This window comes from Gavia stellata, chromosome 3 (assembly GCF_030936135.1).
Source record: "Gavia stellata isolate bGavSte3 chromosome 3, bGavSte3.hap2, whole genome shotgun sequence".
Taxonomy (NCBI): Eukaryota; Metazoa; Chordata; class Aves; order Gaviiformes; family Gaviidae; genus Gavia; species Gavia stellata.
In genome coordinates, this window is record NC_082596.1 from 22,376,537 (window position 1) to 22,400,256 (window position 23,720).

The 23,720-nt window shown below is 40.0% G+C and overlaps 1 protein-coding gene across 42 annotated transcripts in view; it reads right to left on the bottom strand.

Annotated features, from left to right (window-relative positions):
* Positions 1 to 23,720, bottom strand: part of RIMS2 (regulating synaptic membrane exocytosis 2) — a 488,690-nt gene that overhangs the window by 14,767 nt on the left and 450,203 nt on the right. Inside the window, exon 1 of one of the 42 annotated variants that reach the window (XM_059815866.1) lies at positions 3,128 to 3,257. The exons of 40 other annotated variants lie outside the window; for them this stretch is intronic. In XM_059815866.1, coding sequence (XP_059671849.1) covers positions 3,128 to 3,257 — 130 coding nt within the window. Of the gene's footprint in view, positions 1 to 3,127; positions 3,258 to 23,720 lie in introns of those variants that run through there. One more of the 42 variants, XM_059815867.1, reaches the window with a different exon arrangement.

A 23,720-nucleotide genomic window follows, 5' to 3' on the forward strand; every position in this document is an offset into this window, starting at 1 on the left:
ACAATGCAGGCCATGCACTTTATCATCAATGAATCTAACAAAAAATGCAGAAGACACCCTCTGATAACCTTTATACTTTGATAACATACGCAATTTGCTCTGGTACCGTATGAAGCATTAGTTCTGTATGTGCATGTGCACACATGTTGGAAGTAAACTGATGATGAAAAACCTGATTTTTCAATACCTTTTACTAGACACAGCTAAGAATAATAAACTCCTTTAAAAATAAAAAATGTGAATAAACTTGAAGGATTCATGAAACTGATCAGCCAGTAGGAAATGCAACAGTGAGTATCAGTTCTCTGGGCTGTAAACCTGGCTGACCACGGCAAGTTCAGGCCTACCCATGGCACGTTCACGGCTGCCAGCCGGAAAACTGCAGCGTTTCTGCAGCCCGCTTCTTCAGTACATTACAGTTTGGATGTCAGGGCTGAAGAAGTTTCCTTCTTTCATCAACTGACACTCAAATGGATCTCCTCAATCATCGTGTTCAAAAATGGTTTCTAAAATTATTCTTATAAATACGCTGTATTGAGTTACTTACTCTTCAGTTACCTCTGAACCTGACATTACTCATATTCTTTCATACCCAAAGATATACATATGGGCCAGTGTATTCATTTCAGCAGTTAATGAACATAAGTCTTCAAGGGAGTATCACAAATAAATGTCTCAACAGGTTAGATTTTCTATTTGTATTAAAAACGTGATTGAGTGGGAAATGTAAAAGCACCCCTGTAGCAGGTTGTCTTTTTTTAATCTATCCATCACATGCGGAACTAACTACATCTTGAGGCTGGATAACTTATGAAGTGGGTTTAACATCTATCTTTTTCGGATTCAACTGTAAAAGGGCATTAAGTACATGAACATGGAAATGCATGTACCACACCCGCTTAAGGATACTGGTGGTACATAAATATAATTGCATAGAAGCACTCAGAAGACAACAAATTCCAATTTTGAGTGCAGAGGTGACTTCTTTATAATCTCAGTGAGTGCACTGGGGAAAAGGAGTTTAGCTGTCATGCCCGTCACTCCCTCTGTAACCTGCTATGTCTGAAATCTCAGGTAGCAGAAACTCAGCTCCATAAAAACTGCACAGCAATTATACATCTGCTTTTTCACTGGAATTACATGAAATGCATTTTCAAGTGTAGCCTACATCTAAATAGAACCAGATAGCGTACATCAACACAACATGTAAAAAAATCAGTCTACATTCTTTTAACCCTTCTGTTTAAATAACTTGACAGCACAAACTAAATAAATCATTACAGTTACCCTTAAATTAACAGATATTCCTCTACTGACTCCCATAAATCCCGTGTTTCTTTGAACCAGTGAACAGTTTTAAACATACACAGATCTCATTGAGGAATAAGTTAAGTGTTTCCTAGAGAAGTAAAGAAAACAGACCAGTACAAAACAAATCAATACCATGATTCTGAACCAGATTAATGCCATTATTGTAACTAATAATCAGGACTGAAAAGACAACTATTCTGGAATGACAGAGAAAAAAATCTTTAAAGAATACCTAAGCATGTTTAGCATAATTTATGATATTTTCAGTGTTTTAAAAATGTGTGTTTTCAGCTATAGTGTTTAGTAGCACGTCAACAGATTAAAAATGCCCTCTGAAGCCTTCCCCGCAGTCTACTGGCAATATTTTGCAGTTCACTTCATTGTTCAAGGCAGGAGCAGATGAGAGTACTGAAGGACAGCACATTTCACCCCAGGGAGCAGCTCCCTCCTTTCTATGTAAAGGGGCAACCTGGCCAGCCCCAAAGTAGGGTCCAGGGGAAAGGCGAGGGACCGTACCTCGGCATGCGCATCAGAAAAAGAAAGATGCTTTGGAGAAGGGACTTCAGGGACTGTTGCACATGAAAACATAAATCAAGACATGTGGAGACTGGGAACAAACATTTGCTGCTGAACTCTCAGCCTGAGACGTGGAAGGTGATATATGCATATGCAGATATTTTAAATACAGATTATGAATGGTGTACACACATAGCTGCTACATGTTTGTCTACCGGCACTGTACAAGTATTGATATCTTCACTTGATATTGCTCCAATCCATTGAAGGTGCAATATGCTCCATTAATCTTAATGAAATTAAAAATCTTCAATTAGTTCTGATAAACACTGGGAAGACCATCAGTTCATTCTATATGTAAACATACTTAAACACCCCAGATTATTTTCTTTACAAACCCAGTATTTTCAAAACAAACTCATGAAACACAAGTTCTGTCCTGGGTAGGGTTTGGTGCCATGCTTAACTATACATGTACATTTGTTACACACATTCCAAATAGGAACTGGAACTTTTTATTTTTCAGGTTTTTTGATAGCTAGCTTAGTTTTTGTTATTTTAACTTTTTTTGGCGACAGTTATACAGAAAATCCATTGCCATTTCTCTTCTTTGTCATGTAAAGTTCTGATCCTGCAACAAACAGATGGAAGTTACACATGCTTTTCACTGGTTGGACTTACTTTTGTGAGTAGAGATTAACTGTGAGTGAGACCTGCAAGATCTACTTGTACACGTAGCCTTCTACCTACCCTGCTGTTCCTAAGAAAAAGTTAAAGAGGGCCAGTATTGTTCAAATCTGGTGTTCTTTGTAAATTGTGTTGTAATAACAGACAAGGGATACCTGAGCAAGCCCATGTAGTGCCAGAAAACCACCCGTGAGGAAGTGTGATTTGCTTTCCTTATGAATGAGCAGAAAACGGAAAGACCCTCTACCCCATTTTGTTCAACAAAACTGAAGCTCAGCTAAGAACTTCGTTTCCAATGTGAATGACAAACAGCATCTTTTAAATCACACCTCATTCTCCAGTTACAAGCACTGTGCCGACAACCCCTCTCTGAACACAAGTAACTCTCCGGGAGCCGCGTCGCCGCAACGAGCTCCGCGCTCGGCACCGCCGCCCGCCCGCCTGCCGGGACGGGGACTGGGGCGCCCGACCCCCGGCCCTTCCCGGCGGGGTGCCGCCGCCGGGCCCACCCCATCGCCGGGAGCGACCCAGGTCCCGCCGTCCCGCGAGGGCCCCTCCCTGCGCACACCTGCCGCCGCCCCGGCCCCGGCCCCGGCCCGCCACGGCCCCTCACCTCTGTCCTCCTCCTCCAGGGAGTTCATGCAGGGGAAGTAGACCGCCAGCGCCTCGAAGGAGGCGGAGAGGCTGCTCCGGCTCTGCGACCGCTGCATGCTGCGCCCGCCGGCCGCGGTCTGCCGGCCCATCTTGGCCGAGCGGCACCCGCCTTTGGCGCGGTACAAGAAGCGCGGCGTCTTGGCGGCGGGCGGCGCGGAGCGGCGCGGAGCGGAGTGCTGGCAGCGGCGGAGCGGCGCGGGGCGGAGCGGCGCGGAGCGGCGCGGAGCGGAGCGGAGCCGAGCCGAGCCCTCCGCGGGCGCTCCGTGCCGCGGGGGGCTGAGGGCGGCGGGGAGCGCTGGGCGGGCTGCGCGCCGCGGAGCTCCGCTCTGCCCCGCTGTGCCCTGCTGTGCTCCGCTGTGCCCGGCTCTGCCCCGCTGCCTCTGCCGGCGCCGCTGCTTACGGCGGGGCGGGCCGCCGCAGCCAGCACGGGGCCGCCTATCAGCGGGGTGAGCCGTCAGCCCGCGGCGTAAGTCACCGGGGCGGGCGCGGGAGACGGCGCCCGTCGTGCGAGTCTCGCCGGCGGGGCGGCCCGGCCGCGGGCGGCTGTAAATACCGACCGCGCCGGAGGGAGGACCGCGAAACGGCGCCGGCCGTTAGCGGCGGGCCGTCCCGCAGGCACCGCCCGCAAACTTTGTTCCTCCCCGCCCGGTCCCCGCTGTGCCGACGGGTGGCCCCAGCGCGGCAGGAGGCGGGAGCGGGGCGCTGGGGCCGGCCGGGGGCCCAGAGGGACGCCGACAGCGGGGAGAAGGCCGTGGGAGGGGTGGCCCCCACGCTTCGCCAAGGCGTGGAGAGCGCCTGGGTGGCACCGGGGGTAGGTCAGGCTGGTGCCCACTGCCGGCGCCGTGCAGCCGGCTGGCAAAGTGCTCTCTGGGGGTGTTCGTATGGAGAAGGAATGAATCACGGAATCGCAGAAGGGTTGAGGGGGGAAGGGACCGACGCCCCTGCTTCAGCGGGGTCATCTGGAGCCAGTTGCCCAGGACTATGCCCAGACGGCTTTGAGTATCTCCATGGATGGGGACTCCACAGACTCTCTGGGCAACCTGTGCCAGTGCTTGGTCACCCTCACAGTGAAAAAGTGTTTCCTGATGTTCAGAGGGACCCTCCTGTGTTTCAGTTTGTGCCCATTGCCTCTGGTCCTGTCAATGGCCCGGCATCTGGTGAGGAATCAGCCCCACAAGCCACAGGCAAGTCCTTCACCTCTCCTCTACATCAAGCAAGCTCTTTTTCTCTAAAGCACACCTGCCTCCTCAGCAAACGTGGGTGTATCTTTCCTGAATTCACAGAATTTGCTCATAGCTACAACACATAATTTTTATTTTTCGTTCAATTTTACTTCCATATTTTCCTCACCACTATTTAACATTACCTTTCTTTTCTGTTTATCCAGTATTTTATATTAATGGAGTGTATAGCACTGGGCAACCTTCCCCCCAAAATGATAAGAAACTAAAGCACTGGACATAATCTAAAAGAGCTACAAGCTACTGGAGCAGTATTTTGCACTATCAATAACTTATTCCGCTGTAGTTCATGACAGTGCAAAAGCGGTATCAAACCTTGCACATGGCTGTTGTTTTCTTACTGGCCCTTTAAACAGCAATGATAGTAAATGTGATTTTTTTCTTTCAGTTTTCTTTCAAAAGTCTCTTTAACTTCCCCAAAATAATGGTAAACAATATTTAGGGTTTGATCTAACAAACTTTGCAGACAGAATGCCAGTTCAAAGCCAAATGAAACTCTTCATGAAGAACATGTATCGAGTCACACCCCTGGAGCGTATTTCATTGAATTGATGTTTGGAAAGGAATATTTGTGCCTGGATAATACATGATTATAAACAGCCAATGCTATTACTCTCATATTTTGCTAAGGAATGGAAACCAATTGGAACTTCAGCACTCAGGGGTGGAACCTGTCATCACTTGATCTACAGGGAAACAGTGAGTTTTGACAGCTATTTTTACAATATGCACAATGTTTTCATTTCTAAATAACTATAATCTAGTATTCCTAGTAAAACATGTTTCATGTGACACCATAGGCACTTATTTTAGAAGAACATGAATCCTCTTTTCCTCTGCACTAGCTAGAAATGATGTCCAGGGCAACTTGTCTAGGCTTTGACATCTTTTAGACAACTCATTCAGGTCATACTCCAAAATGTGTATTTAGTTGGTCATTCTACATAAGTTCGTGTTTCTCTGGCCGCATGCCAAAGGCTCTCACCTTCCAGTGTATCTGTGACTCTTTGCTGGTTGTCAAGAAGGTGAGCTGCAGAGACAGACAGACACTTCCCTCATATGCCACAGGCAGGCCTGTGGACAGGCCATGATCACAGAAACATGCTGAGCCACTTGGGTTTGAGGTGGACTCCCAGTTAGCCTGCAATACCTCTAGCACTTCCTTTAATACCACCCTTTGCATTTGTACCTGCACTATATCACATTAAAGTATATTCAAGTTGCAGAGTGAACTTTTTCCATTTACAGGTTACTCTAAAAAGATGTTACTAAAAGACTAAAGCAAACAGCTCTAAAATAAATTATAATTATAGCAATAGTAATAAATCTTTAACATACAATTATCATGTAATTGGCAAAAACCAATAAAATGTGTTGAAGTAATTCCTAAAGATCTCTTTAAAAGACTTGGTGACTATAAATATCTATATATATCTATCTATAAACACTAAAGCAGACAAAATAACTTCTTCTAACATTTTTATCAGTGTAAGATATGGCAGAAAAGTAAATGTCTGTGGCTTGATTAAATAATAATTCATGACTGCATTTGAGAAGTTGGGTGCAAAAAAAAAAAGTTAATGGTGTTCATTGCATTTTGCCTGAACTACCAAAGACTTTCATAAAATCAGCTGAATAAAACTGAAAAAGATGTTGAGGATGCGGAGAAAGGTAAAACAACAATTAGACGACTTGGAGATATTTACAAAAATACAGGCAAACTGTAGAATACATATTCAAAGAAGAGCAACTGATTTGTAACATCAGTTTAATCTACTTTCACTCCCATTTATAAATACTCTTTTTGTAAGTACTTTCTTTAGCAGTATCCCTTGTAGAAGAAATAATACCTGCTTAGAAGCCAGCAAGCATTCAAGCAGTTTGCTCTTGTTTTCCTTCCCAAATAAGAGGGTAAGCACCTACCCCACCTCCCCTTAAGTTCTGACCTCAGCAGAAACTGGCAGTCCCCCTCTGACACAGAGGCCTGACATCCTGCTATGACACGGCCATTGCAAGGGTGGTGGGCACACTGCACCAAACAAGATGCTAATGGGGCACTTCGTTGGTGATGTGTGGCCTCGGTGGGAATTTGGCTGCACCCTGAAGGCTGTGCCACAATGCCGGGGCCCCCACATCTCTCAGCCCCCCATCACTGAACAAGACCTAGCAGCCACAGAGATTATAACGAGTTGATGTTTTTGCTAATACTGCACAGTATATAAAAAAACCTGTTACCGTCATTGATAAAACCAGCCTCTACCAAGAAAATATCTTTAAATATTCCACAATCTGTAGTCAATTCCAAATTACCCCAAATAGAGGCTGCGATACAAGACACCTATTCGGCAAATCTGAGACAAAGCACCAGATCGCGATCCCATCCAAGCTTCCTCAATATGCTTGCCTCTCCTGATTTTCTTTCTTTACAATAAAGGTTTAAAGGGAAGAATGAAAACAGAGACAAAGAACTGAGATAAGAAAGCCATAAAATGTTAGGTTTATGGGATTTGGGGAGGCTCTCCTCAAACAGTTGCTAATGATTGCATCATACACAAAATCTAATTGATGGCAATCTAGACACATGCCTTGACTGCAGAAAACAAGATTACTACCCTGACATAGATAACATCCCCCAGATGTTTTGCTGATTTTTTTTTTTATTTTAACTGCTACTCATTGATTTGTGTCATCAGTTGCAAATGAATCAAATTCCTGTTAAAGGAACTGCATCTGAACTCACATCTCAATGCTAAATATCAAGAAAAAGCTTGAGACTCCCAGGTACCATATTTCTTTAACATTTTCTGACAGTTTGCTGAAAAACAGTACATTGTAAGAATCCAAGTCAAACAGAACAAGGTCAAACATCTGCTATAAATGTATGTACTGTCCTGAGGCAATTCTATTTGTAGAATTGGATATATTTTCAAATATTTTGGTGGCTCATCTACTGAACTAGGAAAGCAATTGCCTAATAGTTGCATTCCCTGAAAATTACTAAAAAATGTCATGTAACATGAATTTATGGCACTGGATCTTCAGTGCCTACCTTCTTTAAATACGGGCAACCAATCATGGGATTCTGGATTTAATGTGTGTATCTTTCTTTTTTTCTATAGATATAGTAAGTATGGTAGTTAAACACAGGAAAAATTAATGTGGAAATTAATGTATTCTCCATCTTTTTCCATCTTTAGATGTGACTGAGTGAATTTCAGCAAGTGTGCTCCAACTAAACACACATTATTAGACTTTAAATGGGGATGCATAGGAAAAACAATGATTTGATGATTCCTTCCTGAAAACATATTTTTTTCTGGGGGGAAAATAAAAAGAAAGTTTCTTTACTTCCTATTGCTACTTCTGTGTACTTGAATCTGGAGGTCATAATTTCCTGAATTTGAGGAATGCAAAATTAGTTGTGCAGGTGATTTTTTTATTACTGCCTATGTAATCAATTAATTCCTAAAGCCTGCTCCATCTCCTGAATGCAAAATAAAAGGACGTATTGCCATAGAGGGGTTCTTAAGGCCTTGTGCACATTTTGGAGAGGATTCTTCAGTGCAGACACTGTGAAAGGTGATCTAAAGTTTCTGAACACCCCCTTTTAAACTTGTGATTGAGGAAGGTGTTCTGGAAATGGGACTGGAAAGCAGTTATTGCCCCTTTCTTCGTCACCTTTTCTGTTCTTCTGTCAGTCATGGCTCACAGTTTTTTTTTGTTTGCTACAGAATGGATTTGTTTTGATCATGGTTGTCTTTAGAAAAGACAGTGCAGCTGCCTAGCTTTTTATACATGTTAATTATCTTGAACTTGCACTACACCTATCAGCTACTAGGCATAAGACAGTACAAGTGTAATTCAAACTCTTTAATGACTTTCCACCCAAAGGCTTCATCACTCAGGAAAAAATCTTTGTGCAATGTGTCAGCTACAAGAAGGGCGAATGGCTTTCCCTCACAAAGTGAGGGACAGTCCCCAACACCTCCCACTGAGGTGCAATCCAGAACGTGTTTTTTTTAACTGAGTTTTGGCCTCCTCTCATACCCTCAGCCTTCACTAAGCAGAGACAGCCACTGCACTTCAAGAGAGAAGAAACACCTGATAAACACCAAGGGCCTCAGAAAAAGAGTTAACTGAAATATCTCCTCCTCCAAAAAAATAACCCAGTTTGAAAACCCAGCACTTAACTAATTCTAGGAAGACAGAAAAGGGAAAATAAATACCAGTATTAATTGGAGCAAATGTTATTCTCCAAATAAATTATTATTCAAGGAATTTCCAGTAATTTGTCCAGGTTAAGTATCACTGGGATGTAAGACTGCAATTATTACTGAATTAAACTTTTTTCTTTTTTTTTTTCCTTTTTTTAAAAATCTAAAACAATACACTGAAAAGATCATTAAAAGTACTGCCCAGTCAGTGTAACACAGGGTTTATGTACGAAAACTTGTAACGTGTAGTAACAAGCTGTTACTTACTGTAATTTGCTTAATGTTGGGACTGTGCTGGCTGTCCCCATGCCTACAGGGAGTGGCATGTGGCAACTCCAGCCAAGCACTGGGAAGGGCAGATTCCAGAAAGCTACAAGGTCCTTCACAAAGTAATGGCCGTTTTTACTGTTTCACATCATATAACAATTCACTATTCTTGCCTTAGTATTTTTTTGATCATGACTAACATGATCATGAACTCTGTCCCAGGGCAATGGCTCCTAATCCATGCAGCAGTAACCTTCAGTGGTCTCCTACTCTTCTTGAAATTTCATGAGATAATGACCACTCCTACAACATTTCTATGCCCAGCAATCAGATATAAATTTTCTAAATTCTATTTTTTTTTAAATCAATACATTTTGGATTTTCTGAGCATTCCCTATTAAGCAGTCATGGAGAATGCAGCCACGCTTTTCCTTCTGCTTATGTGATAACAGTAAATTTTTCCATTCTCCCAGTTCTTTTGGCATTTTCTACTATAAGGTCAACACTGCCTCAAATATCAAGCTAGGTACACAGTACAGATTTCTACCAAAATAGCTTTGCTGACTGACACAGCTGTTCTGGGAGAATTCCCTAGTTGTTAGTGCAAGTGCGGTTATATCAGCAAAACTGGATTCTCCTAGAACTGCTTGTTTTGCATGCTCGCATTGGGACTCATTTGCTGGTACCCGATTCCACTATTCCTACACTGGAAAAGTGCTCCCACTGTTCCCATTGCCATAACAGTCTGTGCCAGTGGAACTCTACCTGTAAGTAATTTAGCCCTTATAAGGATCATTTCAAAGTCTTGCACATTTTCAGAGGATACAGATTTGAAGAGCTGAAACAAAATTGGTTTACTATGTCCCTTCTGAAAACACAGATTTCAATTTCTGAAAATAAATTTTGGAAATTTTAACATAAAACTGTTTCAAAAGGTAGAGATGGAAAAGTAGTAAGATTTTTCTTCCTGGAAACATAGAATGCTTTCAGATCTGTGGAAATACCAGTTTTAGTTTCTTAAACAACACAGTAGGATTGCTTGTCCAGCAGTTGGCATTCTCTTCTGTATCATGCATTCCTTAATGAATATGAAGGAAATCTGTGAAAATATTAGTCACATGTGAAAGCTGTCTGTTCTTATTTAAATAAAATATATTTAACTTTCCCCTCCAATTTTTACGATAAAACCACAAAACCAAAATAAAGTCGTAATTTTTCTAAATAACAAAGGGAGTTGTTAATGGGCTAGCATGCAGCAATGGAGTGTAGCTAGCTCACAAGCAACTAAGAGGTCAGAATTGGAGCAGAAAACCTTTACACAGCTGAGCATTTCTATTTTGATTAAAATAATTTCACACCTTCGTGATCACAAGGCAATCTGCAAAAGGTGTCTTAGAGCTTCAGCAAAATATATTACTTCATAATGCTTCATCAGAGTGACAAACAAAGAGCATAGAAATAAAAAAGTACATGCTCTTCTAAGGAGAAAGTGTTTTTGAGAAAGAAACTCACAGGAAACCATATCGAGCTGTAAAAAAAATCAAAATCAAGTGGTTTGGTTTTTTTTAAATGCATACATGGAGGCTATCTGCTCTCTCTATTTAGATCCTAATCCACCTTTCTATCTCTGAGAGTAACCTTCTTTATAATTCATCAGACCCATCAGCTCAGAAACAAACTGCAGTTATTCACGTATACTCTCAAATCTTATTATTTCAGCTGCCTGTGTACTCCACTGAAGGTTTTCAAAATGACGTAGACAAGGGCAGTGTAATTAGTTTCTGAAATTGTAACTTCATGAAACATGATTTGTTCCCCTCTATAATTTAGTCTTCAATACAGAAGGAACAAAACCAGTACAGAACTATTGGCACTTGCGCAGCCTGTGGAGCGCGCTGTACTGCACAATGAATGCAGCCAGTCAATGCGCCTGTGTTGATGCAGCAGTCTGCTGATGTTACTTAAGAAGATATACTGTGGAAAAGCACCCTGTGATCTTTATGCTTGTATTTTTCCAGAAAAAAACAGTACAAAAAGAAAAAAAGTACTGAGGTGAAATGTGTTTTGCAAACAACGTGAGAAAATGACAAATGAAAACAACAGGCTGGAAAGCAAGGTGTGTACCTGTCACGCACTGTTCTCTGCACTCAAGGGCTGCAATGTCTAGAGAGTGCATAGTTTGCTGAGGACATTGCCGCTACGATGCAGATCTGGTTAGATATGTTCGCCGTATAAAAGTATTACATTATCATCGAGTGGTGAAAGCTTCGGTGAGTCCAAATGTCAGCACTGCAAAGAGACATTTGTCTTGCAAGTCTGTAACGTAATTTTGACATAACCTGTAGAAGGTTAATGCATATTGGGCGGGGATGACTTTGCAAAGTTCTGCGCTTATTAAGTTATCTGTTTTTCTTGAGAACACAGACTACATTTACTGGAAACACTATATGCCACAGCCCTGTGCATTATTTCAGAGCAGAACAACCAAACAAGTTTTCTGAGGCTTCTTCTGCTGTGCAAAGCCCTGCAGAGACTTACCACAGCTACCTTGTAAAGCACGCTCTTTCAAATTGCCTGCGCTGTGTAGTCCACAGGTAACCGATCCGCTCTAGCCAGCTGGCCTCGCTTCCACTTACATCCTTATGGTTAGTGCTACCTGGTAGGTGGGAATTTCTGAATGCCTGAAAGTGCCAAAACTTCAGTGGAAGCCATACCATTTTAATGAGGTCGTGAACTTCACTTCTTACAGGTGCAAATATATGTGGTGTGAATACTTTAAGTCTTAATGAGGATTTTACAAGGGGACCATAGTTAGAGAATTCAATTCACTAATGAAACACCTTAATTTTAATGGTCAGCTCTAAACTCACTGACTAGAGTCTGAGTCAGTTGCTGTGCACTGGGATCCATCCATAAATAACAATAAAAAATACTCTCCCAGCAAAGTCTCAACGACCAAGAGGAAAGACATATATTTTTATCTACTGATGTCATGTTTAACTGCCAAAATCACAAATTTTCATTTTGTTTTATAAGTTTTCGCCCTGTATTTCTGGCAGAGGAATGTGTGCTGTTGTCATTACCCTGCTCTCATTTCCATGGTGTTTGAGTCATAGCAGTGTCTCTTGAGCCATGATCACACAATCACATGAATCCCAAAATCCCATAGCTGATGAAAAACAATTATTTTATTTTTTTCTTTCAATTGTTTTTATTCTGGTAATCTGCAGCTATGTCTACGTGAGTAAATACAATACAGGTACTAAATCATTTTACTGCTACATTTTTAGAAGAGTCTCTAGCACAGTATTGGCTTGAAGTTCTAGAGCACCTCCAATAAAGTCCTGGTTCAGGAGTTAAAATGGGCCAGAAATCACTTCAAAAGGCTGCTTTGGAGAGTAGGAGTATGGCTTTGGGTAACTCTGTGCCAACTGGACTCAGTGCCGGAGAACAACTCTGTGTGTTTTAGTGCTGTAATATAGCGGAAACCTGTTTCTCTCACATATGACACTACTGCAGATTTAAAACTGCCAGGCAGGAGCTGGATTGCAGGTACAAAATATGAAGTTAGCGTGCCAAACAACTTATTTGGCTTCAGAATCACTGTTACAAATGACTTATGAAACAAGTTAGCTGTTTGAAAGCCAGTTAGCCACGCTATCCCTATATAGCTGTAAAATTCCATAGCCTAGTATGCTATTACTACTATTATTGTTATTATCACTACTAGTAGTACTAGCTAATATTGACTGCAGACCAGATGTGCTGGTATAGATCTGGCCCTAGGCATGACCTGTTTTGGATCCTGCAAAATGCTGAGCAACTTTAGCTTCTTTACCTACACTGGCCTTTAAGAAACAAAATTTGCTTCTCCAGCTAGTAAGATCATCCAAGATGATCTAAAAATAACATAAAACACAGAGGATGTCTAAAAATAGTGTAGAATGATGTCATAAAGGTGTAATAGGCTACAATTTGCAATAAGCTACAATGAAAGCATTTAAAACATTAATACATTATAATCATAGAACCACAGAATCACAGAATGGTTTGGGTCAGAAGGGGCCTTTAAAGATCATCCAGTTCCATCCCCCCTACCATGGGCAGGGACATCTTTCACTAGATCACGTTACTCAAAGCCCCATCCAACCTGACCGTGAACACTTCCAGGGATGGGGCATCCACAACTTCTCTGGGCAACCCGTTCCTGTGTCTCACCACCCTCATCGTAAAAAATGTTTTCCTCATATCTAATATAAATCTACCCTCTTTTAGTTTAAAACTAAAGTTTAGTTTAAAACTATCACTACAGACCATGGTAAAAAGTCTTTCTCCATCTTTCTTATAAGCCCCCTTTAAGTATTGAAAGGCTTCAATGAGGTATCCCCAGAGCCTTCTCTTCTCCAACAGCCCTCCTCCACGAAAACAAACATTTTTATGGCCCTCCTCCTGTGCTCCATATCTTTTTGTATACACATTCTCTTTAAATAAGTGTGTTTTTCAGACATGTCCAATTCCAGGTCTAAATTCTTAACACAATAAGGAGACAATATTAGGTAGAATGACTATAATTTCTTTTTCTAAGTTAATATACATCGAACTAAATTATACCAATCATCGATGGGTATCATTCATCACATAATACAGGCACTTCTGACTGAAACAAATGCAGCAATCTGAAGGTTTAATGAAGAATAACAATAGCACATAGTACATTGCCATGGCAGCTAGCAGATCCAGGAACTGTTATGCCAGGTTCCGGGGTATGTTGGGCTGCATGGATCACCTCTCCTGTAACTTGGTTACAATCAAATAGTGCAACTGGATCATAGAAAAAGATGCAAAGTGGAAGTCCTAGGAAAAGTGCTTTGTGATTGCTAGTGTTTCACATAGCATACGGGGCTTTAAACATCTCCTTCAAAGTCTTCCACAGATAATGAACTGAATCAAGTCTGTTGAGAAGACTGAATCCTTGGTATTCAAAGTCTTGCTACCCTTTCAACACTATACAGCTCCTCTTAAATTTTTAGAGGAATCACTTCAGAGGAAATATTTTTCAAATTGCTATAGAAATACACTCATATCCAGAGAGGCAAATACCTTCAAAATATTTTTCAAACTGCAGTTTGCTAGTAACATTGAAGGAAATTCATGGTCATAAAGTCCCCAGACTTGGGCTGCTTCTAAAGGAAAGTGGGTGTGTGGAAGAGAATGTCTAGAAATTGCTCTGCTTCAGATACCTGAGCAGTTCTGCTGTGTTGAAAATACACACTGAGCACACAGCTCATGCACATAAGCAATACTTATGGCTCACATAAACTATCAAAACAGTAAATGCAGGCACTGACTGACTTTCTAAAGCTCAGAAATGTGGTTCAATGTCTTTGAGGTATAATTTAGGCTGTCACCTAAAGTGTAAACGACTGAAAATGAAAGAGGTGAGAGAGATGTCATTGACGTTAACCTCAAGCCACTTTTGTTCATCTGCAAAACCACACATGAGCATGGGTCTGTGAATAGCATTCACAATTTTGATCAATTTTCCTAGGATTATGCTATATTTGCTATTTGACTGTGTTTCAAAATGTTGATCCTTTAGTTTCAGCTGGCTACTTTTTGTTGTCATATGTAGTCAATGCTTGCATAATGATAAAGCTAGATGACCGAATCAAGCTTGGACCTGAATATAGAAGACACTATATGAACTCATAGTTTGAGTTTTTTTCTCAGAAGAGCTTAGAGTCTGAAAGGCACAGTAGATAAAAATCACAGGCTACAGAATAGAAAGAAATGGCACCAAATTTACACCATCCTCAGAAAATCAGCAGGAGAAACTTCCTGCCATCTGGATACCCTCCATCAGCATACAATATTTCAAATATATTAGCAAATAACATTCTACTAATCTTTGCCCACCTATATATATTAAGAGACAGTTTGTATCAATTTCCGTTTCACTAGTGTAAACTCAGACTCTCTTACTGAAGTGAGGACTATGGTGTCCTCAGTGGAAGAAAAGTGAAATTTGTGCCTTTTTCTTTATCTGCTTGTGTCAGCTATTTTAAATAAAAAGAAGCACCAATATAATTCTAATAAAGAGTGGTCCATTTAACAGTGCAACGTCCAGTAATTGTATTCTTTTTCAAGGGTCACGGCAGTTCCCGTTGCTAGTGGTAAGTGATTCATCTAAGTGCAAAGGTGTTTCTCTGGCTTAGAGACAAAAAAAGAGTCTCTAACTAAAAAGAAAGAAAAAAAAAAAAAGATCTGAACAGATCATGCTGTGTGACATAATGTGTTTACTCACACAGCACAAAGGAGCTGGTACTTTAGCCCCAGCTTGGGTACTGGAAACTGCATCAGTGCTGGGTTTGGCCAGGCTAGATAGTTTTGCAGAATATGTCACTTGTTTGTCTGGCATCAGCTCAGGTGTTTGTAACAGTGCTATGCTGTGTGGCACTGACGTGCACCAAGATTCATCCCATTTCACTTCTGCATATTAAAAGTAGGAGTCCAGCTTAAGCCAGCTGCCTAAGCTCCCTCTGTAGTCAATGGAGAAAAATTTGAAACAATCCAATTGTAGCAGATTGTAATGCTGGAGTACCAACTGTGGCAAATGAATGAATTTTCAGTCCTGGAAAAGTTAACAGCCAAAGTTAACTGAAAATAGAAAACCTACAGACTCAGTTAGGAGCTATATACAGCCATAAAATTAATAGAACCAAACCTAGAAGATGACAGAAACCCAAATGACCGATACTGCTGGTGACTGTCAGCTACGTAAAAGAGGCTGTCAAACGTTAAGGCACGTCAAGGTTTGCACTCAAGAGAGTGCAAGGTAGTACAACATACAACTCCTTCTGACTCACCCACCCAGAAGCCCTCGGGCCAATTTACAGACAGACCAAATAGGCAGGTTGCCTCCCACCTCCCAGTCCAGACGGAGATGCCTAGCTACGCTGACTGCTCCTTTCTAGTATATACATGTGTGTCTAAATGCACACATATATTTATATGCATATATAAAAATACACACACACACAAGAAATGCTATTTTGTGTTTGTTCACACACACTTGGGTCTATATCATGTTTTAATGGTTTTATACTGCAGAAAGTGTAGGAGTTGATGACGGGCTGAAAAGACCAATCAGGTAGACAGCCTATCTGTTTGCCATATCTCACAGACAACGTATATTTAATTTGAAATTTTCTTATATATAAATGGTATGTTTAAAATAATCCCCAGATAATCAATATAACTATGTTTTTGTTAAAAATATATGATTGTTAAGCCTTTCTCCATAAATTTCAGCTGAATAGTACATAAGCTATTTTGCAGAGGAGCTGAGAAACTCTCCCTCCCACTTCTTTTAGAGGGATCTGTCAGGAGCTCTGGGTTCTCAGAACCCTAAAAGTCAAGCCAATAATTCTTTGCTTATTTCTTTCCCCCCTACCCTGCTCCTTTTGTTTCAGAAACAAAATAAAATAGACACACATTTTGTTAATTAAAATTCCTTTTTTTTTTTTTTTTCTGTATGAATACTGGCTATTGTTACTTTCTAAAATAATCTTTTGTGGATTTAACAAATGTCAGACTTTCATCAGATTTCTGCACCAGCATTCTTGTTTAGAGAGCTCTACAAAATTCAATTAGAATAGAAGCAACCCACTAATGCAAATGAGTTATTTGAATACAGTTTTTCTACGTCTGCCTTTTACGTAGTGCGTCAAAGATAGTTGACTCTTTTCTTAATTTTTACAATGTGGGCCTTTAGTTAATGTTTTAATATAGTTTAGTTAATAAACATCTCCTAATTTTCTCTATATGCTACCCTCATTCAGTCCCACCATGTGTTTAGTTTGGGGAATATCTTTAGACTCAGGGTCATTTAATATATAGATGAGTTCAGTCCTGTACATGTGAAAAAAGAGGAAAAATGTTCTCTAAGCACAAATGTGACAGATGACCATATGAGAACAGTTTTTCCTGTAAATATTTAGAGAATGTTTTAAATTTGAATTTAAACCTTATTTTACTCTGTGAATTTAAACCTTATTTTACTCTGTGCAACATGATACATAACAGAAAGGTACACACTGCACAGTTAAACTGTTGGTGCCAGTGTCTACTAAAGACATGGGGCCACCTCCAGGCTTTGCTTACATCAGTGCAAATACGGACTTACTCCATGAACCTCTCTAGGTTTACATTAAATTTGAGGTTTCATAGAAGTATGTCAGGTAAGCATAGAAATCAGCTGAGTTATGCACCTATTTGCTTTAAAATCTTTTATAATTAAGCTAAGATCGTGGTTAGAATATTGTTCTTAGGGGAAAGATAAGTATTCTTAAACACAATTAAAGACAAATAGCTTAACACAATGGTAAGCTGTTTAACTGGGATAATGAAAAACAGCTTTGATATGAGCTACTCAGACTTTTTGAAAAAGCCAAATAAAACTTAAATGGATGTAGTCTTCAGAATGAGGAAAAAAGAAATGTTTCTTTATAGAGCTGAATCTGCTGTGCTGACATACAAACTTCTGGTTTCCAACATCCATACAGTCTAATAATCAGACTGCTGTTTTCGTGTCCCAGACCAGAGACAACTATGGACAAAACATAAGAAAATAAAAATGGCCATATCAGGAAAAAACAAAGGTCCGATTATTCACTATCCTCTCTGTCAGCATGGCTAGTACCAATGACTAAGAAATGCATGTGAAAAAAAAGTAAGTATAGGAAGGAACACCTCTGTTTCCCTGACCACCAGTTTAGAGGCTCTCTGAATTAGAGGCTTTTGTGTTTAATTGCCATTGTGAGGTCCAACCCACCTCATTTTGTCTAATCTCTTTTTGAGCCAGTACATAAATCAGGTCCATACAGTATCCTATAGAACGGGTTCCACAGTTTAAATTTGTACTGTGAAGAAGTACTTCCTCTTGCTTTTTTGCCTGGTAATTGCCTGCAATGCCCCAGTTCTTACATTGTGAGAACAGTGAATAAATCATTCTGTAGTCACCTTTTTCACAGTTTTCCTGATTTTACAGCCCTCAATTATCTCCTTCAGTCATTTTTTTCTGAACTGAAAAATCCTATTCCATATTTTTCATCACCCTTGTTACATCTCTCCCTACTTGCTCTAGCTCTGTGCGCTTTCTGAGGCTGTGGGGCCATCAGAGGTGCATACAACAGAATAATGATATTTTCTGCTCTGCTTTGTTATATATTTTCCCAATAATTGTAACTTCATATTTGGGGGGAAAAAAACCCATAGGAGTTTGACTGTGGAGTCAAAACAGAGGCAGGAATACATTAAATCACACTTTCAATTTGAGATGACTTAATAAGAAATAAACTTTCTTATTTTTTTAACAACTTCTAAGCTGTAAAGAGGGATGAAAATATTTCCCTTCTGTTTTGGAAAGCCTCAACACATAAAAATCTGTGTTCAGACAGTGTTCTGAGAAAGCAGTGACCAACTCTGGGTGCGTGAACTCAGGGACCTATGTCTCTTTGAGTATACAAATTGTGACTCAGGTTCTATGCTTGCTTTGTGTTGCATCCAGCAGGACTGAGGTGTGTCAGATTATCTATCCCGTTTCAAGTTCATGTATGATTGACACAGACAGAAAATTACAAACCTGGACAATTTTGCTGCCATATGACAAAATGAAACTGTAGAGAAAAATGGGAAAGTTTTTTAGACTTCCTAACTAGGAAAGTCTTTGAAGATAGGTAAAATTTTGTGATAGGATTAAGGAAAATCAGTGGTTAAGAAGCTGGCAAACAGGTAATGAGATCCACCAGAGGAAGCCAGCAAACAGACCTGGAGAGAGAACTGAAATGTTAGGTGAAGATGATACGTAAATGAATGACAAAATAAGAGCAATTGCTTCTTAGGCCCACACCATCAAATGGTAAAGATATATATATTTAACTAGAAAATACCTCTATTTGGGATTTGATGTAAATCGTGCAATTAATTTTTATATGGGATTTGGGGAAACCACTGATAATCAGCACCAAATTTCAACTGGAAGGGAAAAATCCTCCCCTCCATGCAGTTTGCGCTAGCCAGATGAAACTGAACTAGATGGATGACTGTAGCCAAGTACCCAGTAAAATCTTTGGCTCAAGTCATATAAAGAAACCTGCAGACACAAACCCTAATGCCTGCAGAGTCCTGTGATACTAATGAAAGTGTGCAGGGACATAAAGGCTGCTGTATGCAGGATCAGCCCCCTAGGAAAAAAGATTTTTGCCATAGGCAACTAAACAAACTGGCCAGTTGGAAGATAAATAATAGGTGCAGTAGTTTTCCTTTTGAATTCAGTATGACCAAGGATGGGCTTTCTTATAGAGGAGAAAAGATTTGAAACAGTAGAAGATAGTTGTGAAAGGGAACTTCAGTAAGCATAGGGAAAGTGTGCACGTGGGGAAATTTGCAATATATACAGACAGGGGAAAGGAGACAGAGGACACAGACTGGGGAAGTTTCAGGAGATTGTGCTGGGAGTGTTATCTCCTGAGAATTGTCGAGCCACTGTGGTGTTCAGAACAGACTGAATTCATTCCTTTGGACTGGGTGAAACTAGCAGAGAAATATACCTATTTTTATTATTGTGATTCCATTACAGAGACCACAGAGGCTTTGGTTATATTCTGGGCTGCTACCAAATGCCCAGATAACAAACACAACTCACATCACAGCAAATTTGACTTGGTTTTCAGCTGACTAAAGCATCAAGTAATGTGGTCATTGCCTTTTCCACTACCTTGAGTCCCTACCACGTGCTCCCGAGGTGCAGGGAAGCAGGTCCTTCCAGCTGGTACTCTCCGAGCAGCTCTGTCTGCCAGCTGAGGTGCACTCATGGGACAGAGACCCAACAACTCCACTGCAAAGCATGACCTGCAGATGCTGTGAGGGAGTAAAAGGGCACAGAAGAGGGGGCCTTTCTCAGCACCTAAGATTTAGCAGGTCTGGTATTGACAGTCATCAAAAGTGCTTTTGCATTTTCTGTTACTCAGGCTAATATTTTCTTTTGTTTGCTTGTGTTTTCTCACTACCGTCCTACATCTTGTCATGACATCCAAGGTTACTGCTAGAAACTGTGTGTGGACCTTCGCATGAAGGCTGTTTCGTATCCTAGAAGAGGACATTGTATCTTTGATTCACAGTTTTAACTCAAACACACAAATTAGCACCCAAAAGCTACCTAAACAGGCACTTTTAAATTATGAAGACTTACGCATTTTGAGTCATGGCTACCTCAAGAACTACCTCTTCCTTTTGTAATTACTCCACTAGTGAGTATCAGTGATATCTAATCTATCAAACAGAAAAGATGTAAGAGCAGGGTATTTTTTGAAAAGGATCCTTCACTTTCAAATGTAGTTCCACTTAGAGATCAGAAATCTCTGACTTTTAGAGGAGTCTGTTAACTTTTTCATCTTCCTTAGGATTTTGAAGAGCAGAAAGGGAAGTTAGGAGGGAAGAAATTGTAGTTTTTAATCTGAATGGACTCTGAGTAAAAGTAATAATTTAATTTAGACTTTGCAAAGAATTATTGTTAACTCAAATATAGAATGATTGAAATTTACAAAATAAAACAATTTTTAATTTTTAAAAACAGCACTATGTGAAAAAATTCCTTTATTTCCCAAGAAAAGGAAAGAAATTTGCTGAGAACCATGGTACTAAATAAAGTTTGCTCTGTGAGATATATAACAATTGACTGTATTTAGAAAGTGACTGTTCCATTAGAGAGGATTCTTTAGCCTTAGTTTACTTCAGGTTCAGTTTGAATCAAAAATCTGACCTATTATTTTGGGGTGGGGCAGTCCAGAACACATGGCTGGAAGGGACTTCTTGGGTCATTGAGGCTGCAGGTCCCTTGCTGCAGGACTTTAGAATCCATCAAGCTTGAAGAGGCTTAGTATTTGCAGGTGACCATATCAACATCTTTATTTTTCAGGTGCTCATCAAGAGGTGTTAGATGCTTTGTGTCAACTGCCCTGCTTTGTTGTACTTCTAGAAGAGTGACAAAGGTGCTGTAAGCCTCAGGATCTGATTCTTTGCAACAATCCCATTTAGGAAGATTAACTGAGAATACTTGGATCCGACCACAAAATAATCTTTTCAGTCAGCAAGGTGGTGAGAGGAAACAATTAAATGCAGATTAATTGGGGTAAGAAATAATGACGCTGATACAAAATAGTATTATCATTATAAGTACTGAATTTGATGAAGCTTGGTAAACAGTCATATGAAAATCAGGTTAACAGATTTCTAAAAAAGCTTTGGAGTTCAATAGCAAGGAACACATCTGTACTTCCTCATGACTGAGATACTTTTAGTGACCTTTTCTTTAAAAAGCTGCACCCTCAAGACCACACATTTATTATTTAACATTGTATTAAATACTTCTGCAAAATCAAAAGATAATGTATGTGCTCAGAACTTCCAAATGATGAATTTGAGAGTGGAATGAAGTCACATTCCTGTTCCTTTTATGGTTCTCAAATGTCTGTCTGTACTGGCAATTTATTTTCAGTACAAATAGAAGTAGCATTGTAATTATCCTTCTATGCTAACAGTTTTGTTATTGTATTAAAAATGTTTTAAAAGGAACACATGGCATTCACTGGCATAAACAGTTGTATTATGAAATGGCTCCATACTTCTAATGCCTGCTCCTTTGCCGATAGAATTTTCCGGCAGTATGTCTATATTGTATTTCTATTACTGCAAGTTACCACTTTTCTGAACAAATACAGTATTGTTTGCTTTCACAAAAAAGAAGAAAACACAGTAGTTCTCTAAATTATTAAGATCATATTATGTAATTACTTGCAACATAACTTGTTAATTTTGAGTATTTATGATGACCAGGTGAAGTAAAATACAATAATGTTCAGAAAGGTATTGACACATCACCTGTTAATGGCTAGGATAAAACTAAATTTTTTTTTTTTTTTTTGGTATTATAAGACAAAATAGGGTGCACAGATGTAGGAGTAAGAAGTTTACTGGCATACTGTTAATGCCCGTCAGATGATATGAATGAAGGTTCAACAGACATAAATGGAGGTGGGAAGAGTGCCAAGTATGCAGAAACCACATTTCTGTCAAAGCAGTCAGGGAGCTGATGACATAACAGAAGTGCAGGTTGGGCAGAATCATTCTAGGCATTTGATACACTTTACACATCAACCATACACAGGACTAATATTCTGATAAAAGTTACTTCCATTGAGCTCTACCCTGCCTTGTAGCTTATGTAGATTTCTCCATCACTGAAGCGTATACTCCCAAAAATTTATTTTCTGAATGTTCATCTTACCTCCCTTGCTGAATTATAATAATGTAATTTTTTTTTTCCATGAAGTGTAGTGCTGTATATGTACATGTAAACAGAATGAGTGAGGGAGAGAACAATCTTTTTCTTGTCCCATAATAAAAATTCTTCATTTCCCCTCCCTTCTTTCATGGGGAGGAAACATTTTGTTCACATGCCCCACTGAACAACCATGTAACTCAAACCTGAGGGCCTAAAATTGTAAAAGAGAGTCCATTTACCTAGTTTATAAGTGTGCAAGCCTGTATTTTGTAACAAAGCAAAGGAATTTACTCATAAATGATGTCTAAATAGGTATTGATAATACACTCCTCGCCACGGTCTACCCACAGTTGTGAAAAACATAATTTGCTAATTTTTATTCATTCTAAATGCTATCTGTGCATCTAGCTTTGCTGTCAGAGTGAAACAAACAGAAGTAACTTGATGAGAAACAAAACTGAGTAAGGGTAAGAGGAAGAATCCTGAAGGATGTTGAAGTTCAGGACACTGAGGTTAAATTTGTGGGGATAAAAAGGAAGAGAGAAAGTCTGTCAAAGCAGTAGGTAGGGAAGATTATTTTAGCTACTGAGTACATGAGGGCATCCTGACATACAGGAGAAGCCAAGATATCCTCGGCTGCAGAAAAGAAGTGCATATACAGCACAGAACTGTACAGCATAAGCATAGGACTTGCCTACTTTTGGGGAAGGGTGTTACTATAAAATAGTGTTTGCCTTAAAAACCACATTGTTTTTTTCTGCAGGCAGGACAAGACTAATCTCTTTTTGCCTAGAGAGCAGCAATGTCAAGTCTCATAATTCCTGTGTCATACTCCTGTCTAGTAAAAATAAGTACTCCACGCTTATTAAACTAAGCAAGGATCAGTCCTAAACTGCTGAAGAAAGTTACAGGAAAAAGCAGCTCCACGAATAATCAATGGTGAAATCTTTAATTTAATTTAATTTAATTTAATTTAATTTCATTTCATTTCATTTCATTTCATTTCATTCATTCTTTCAATTGATTTTCCTGCTTAGGGCTTAGTCTTTTGCATAACAAAGCTTTAGTGCATTTCCAATACAGTAAGGAGTGGGTGGGAGTAATAGTTATCACTAAGAAATCATTTCCACACCTGCGTGTGAATCTCACCCTTCTCTCTTGCAGCACTTCTATGGCCTTCCTCACTCATGCCTAAGATATATTAAATTTTGCACATGATCTGCATACAGAGAAGGACCTGTAGATTGTTTCTGAGGCTGTCTCTTGACGGATCAGAAAAAAAAAGTCCCATACCCTTGTTACCGTAAATTTATTACAAAATGAACTGAAGAACTAACACAGTGCAGAGGAACTTTCATGGAAAAGTCACAGAAATCAAGCTGTTGCTTGGTGGCCAGAGAAAGCGTCAGCGTAGGCACTGTAACATGGTGACTTTCTCACCAGGTCTCAGTTTGGAACACAGGAATGAAGCGGTTAAATCAGAATAAT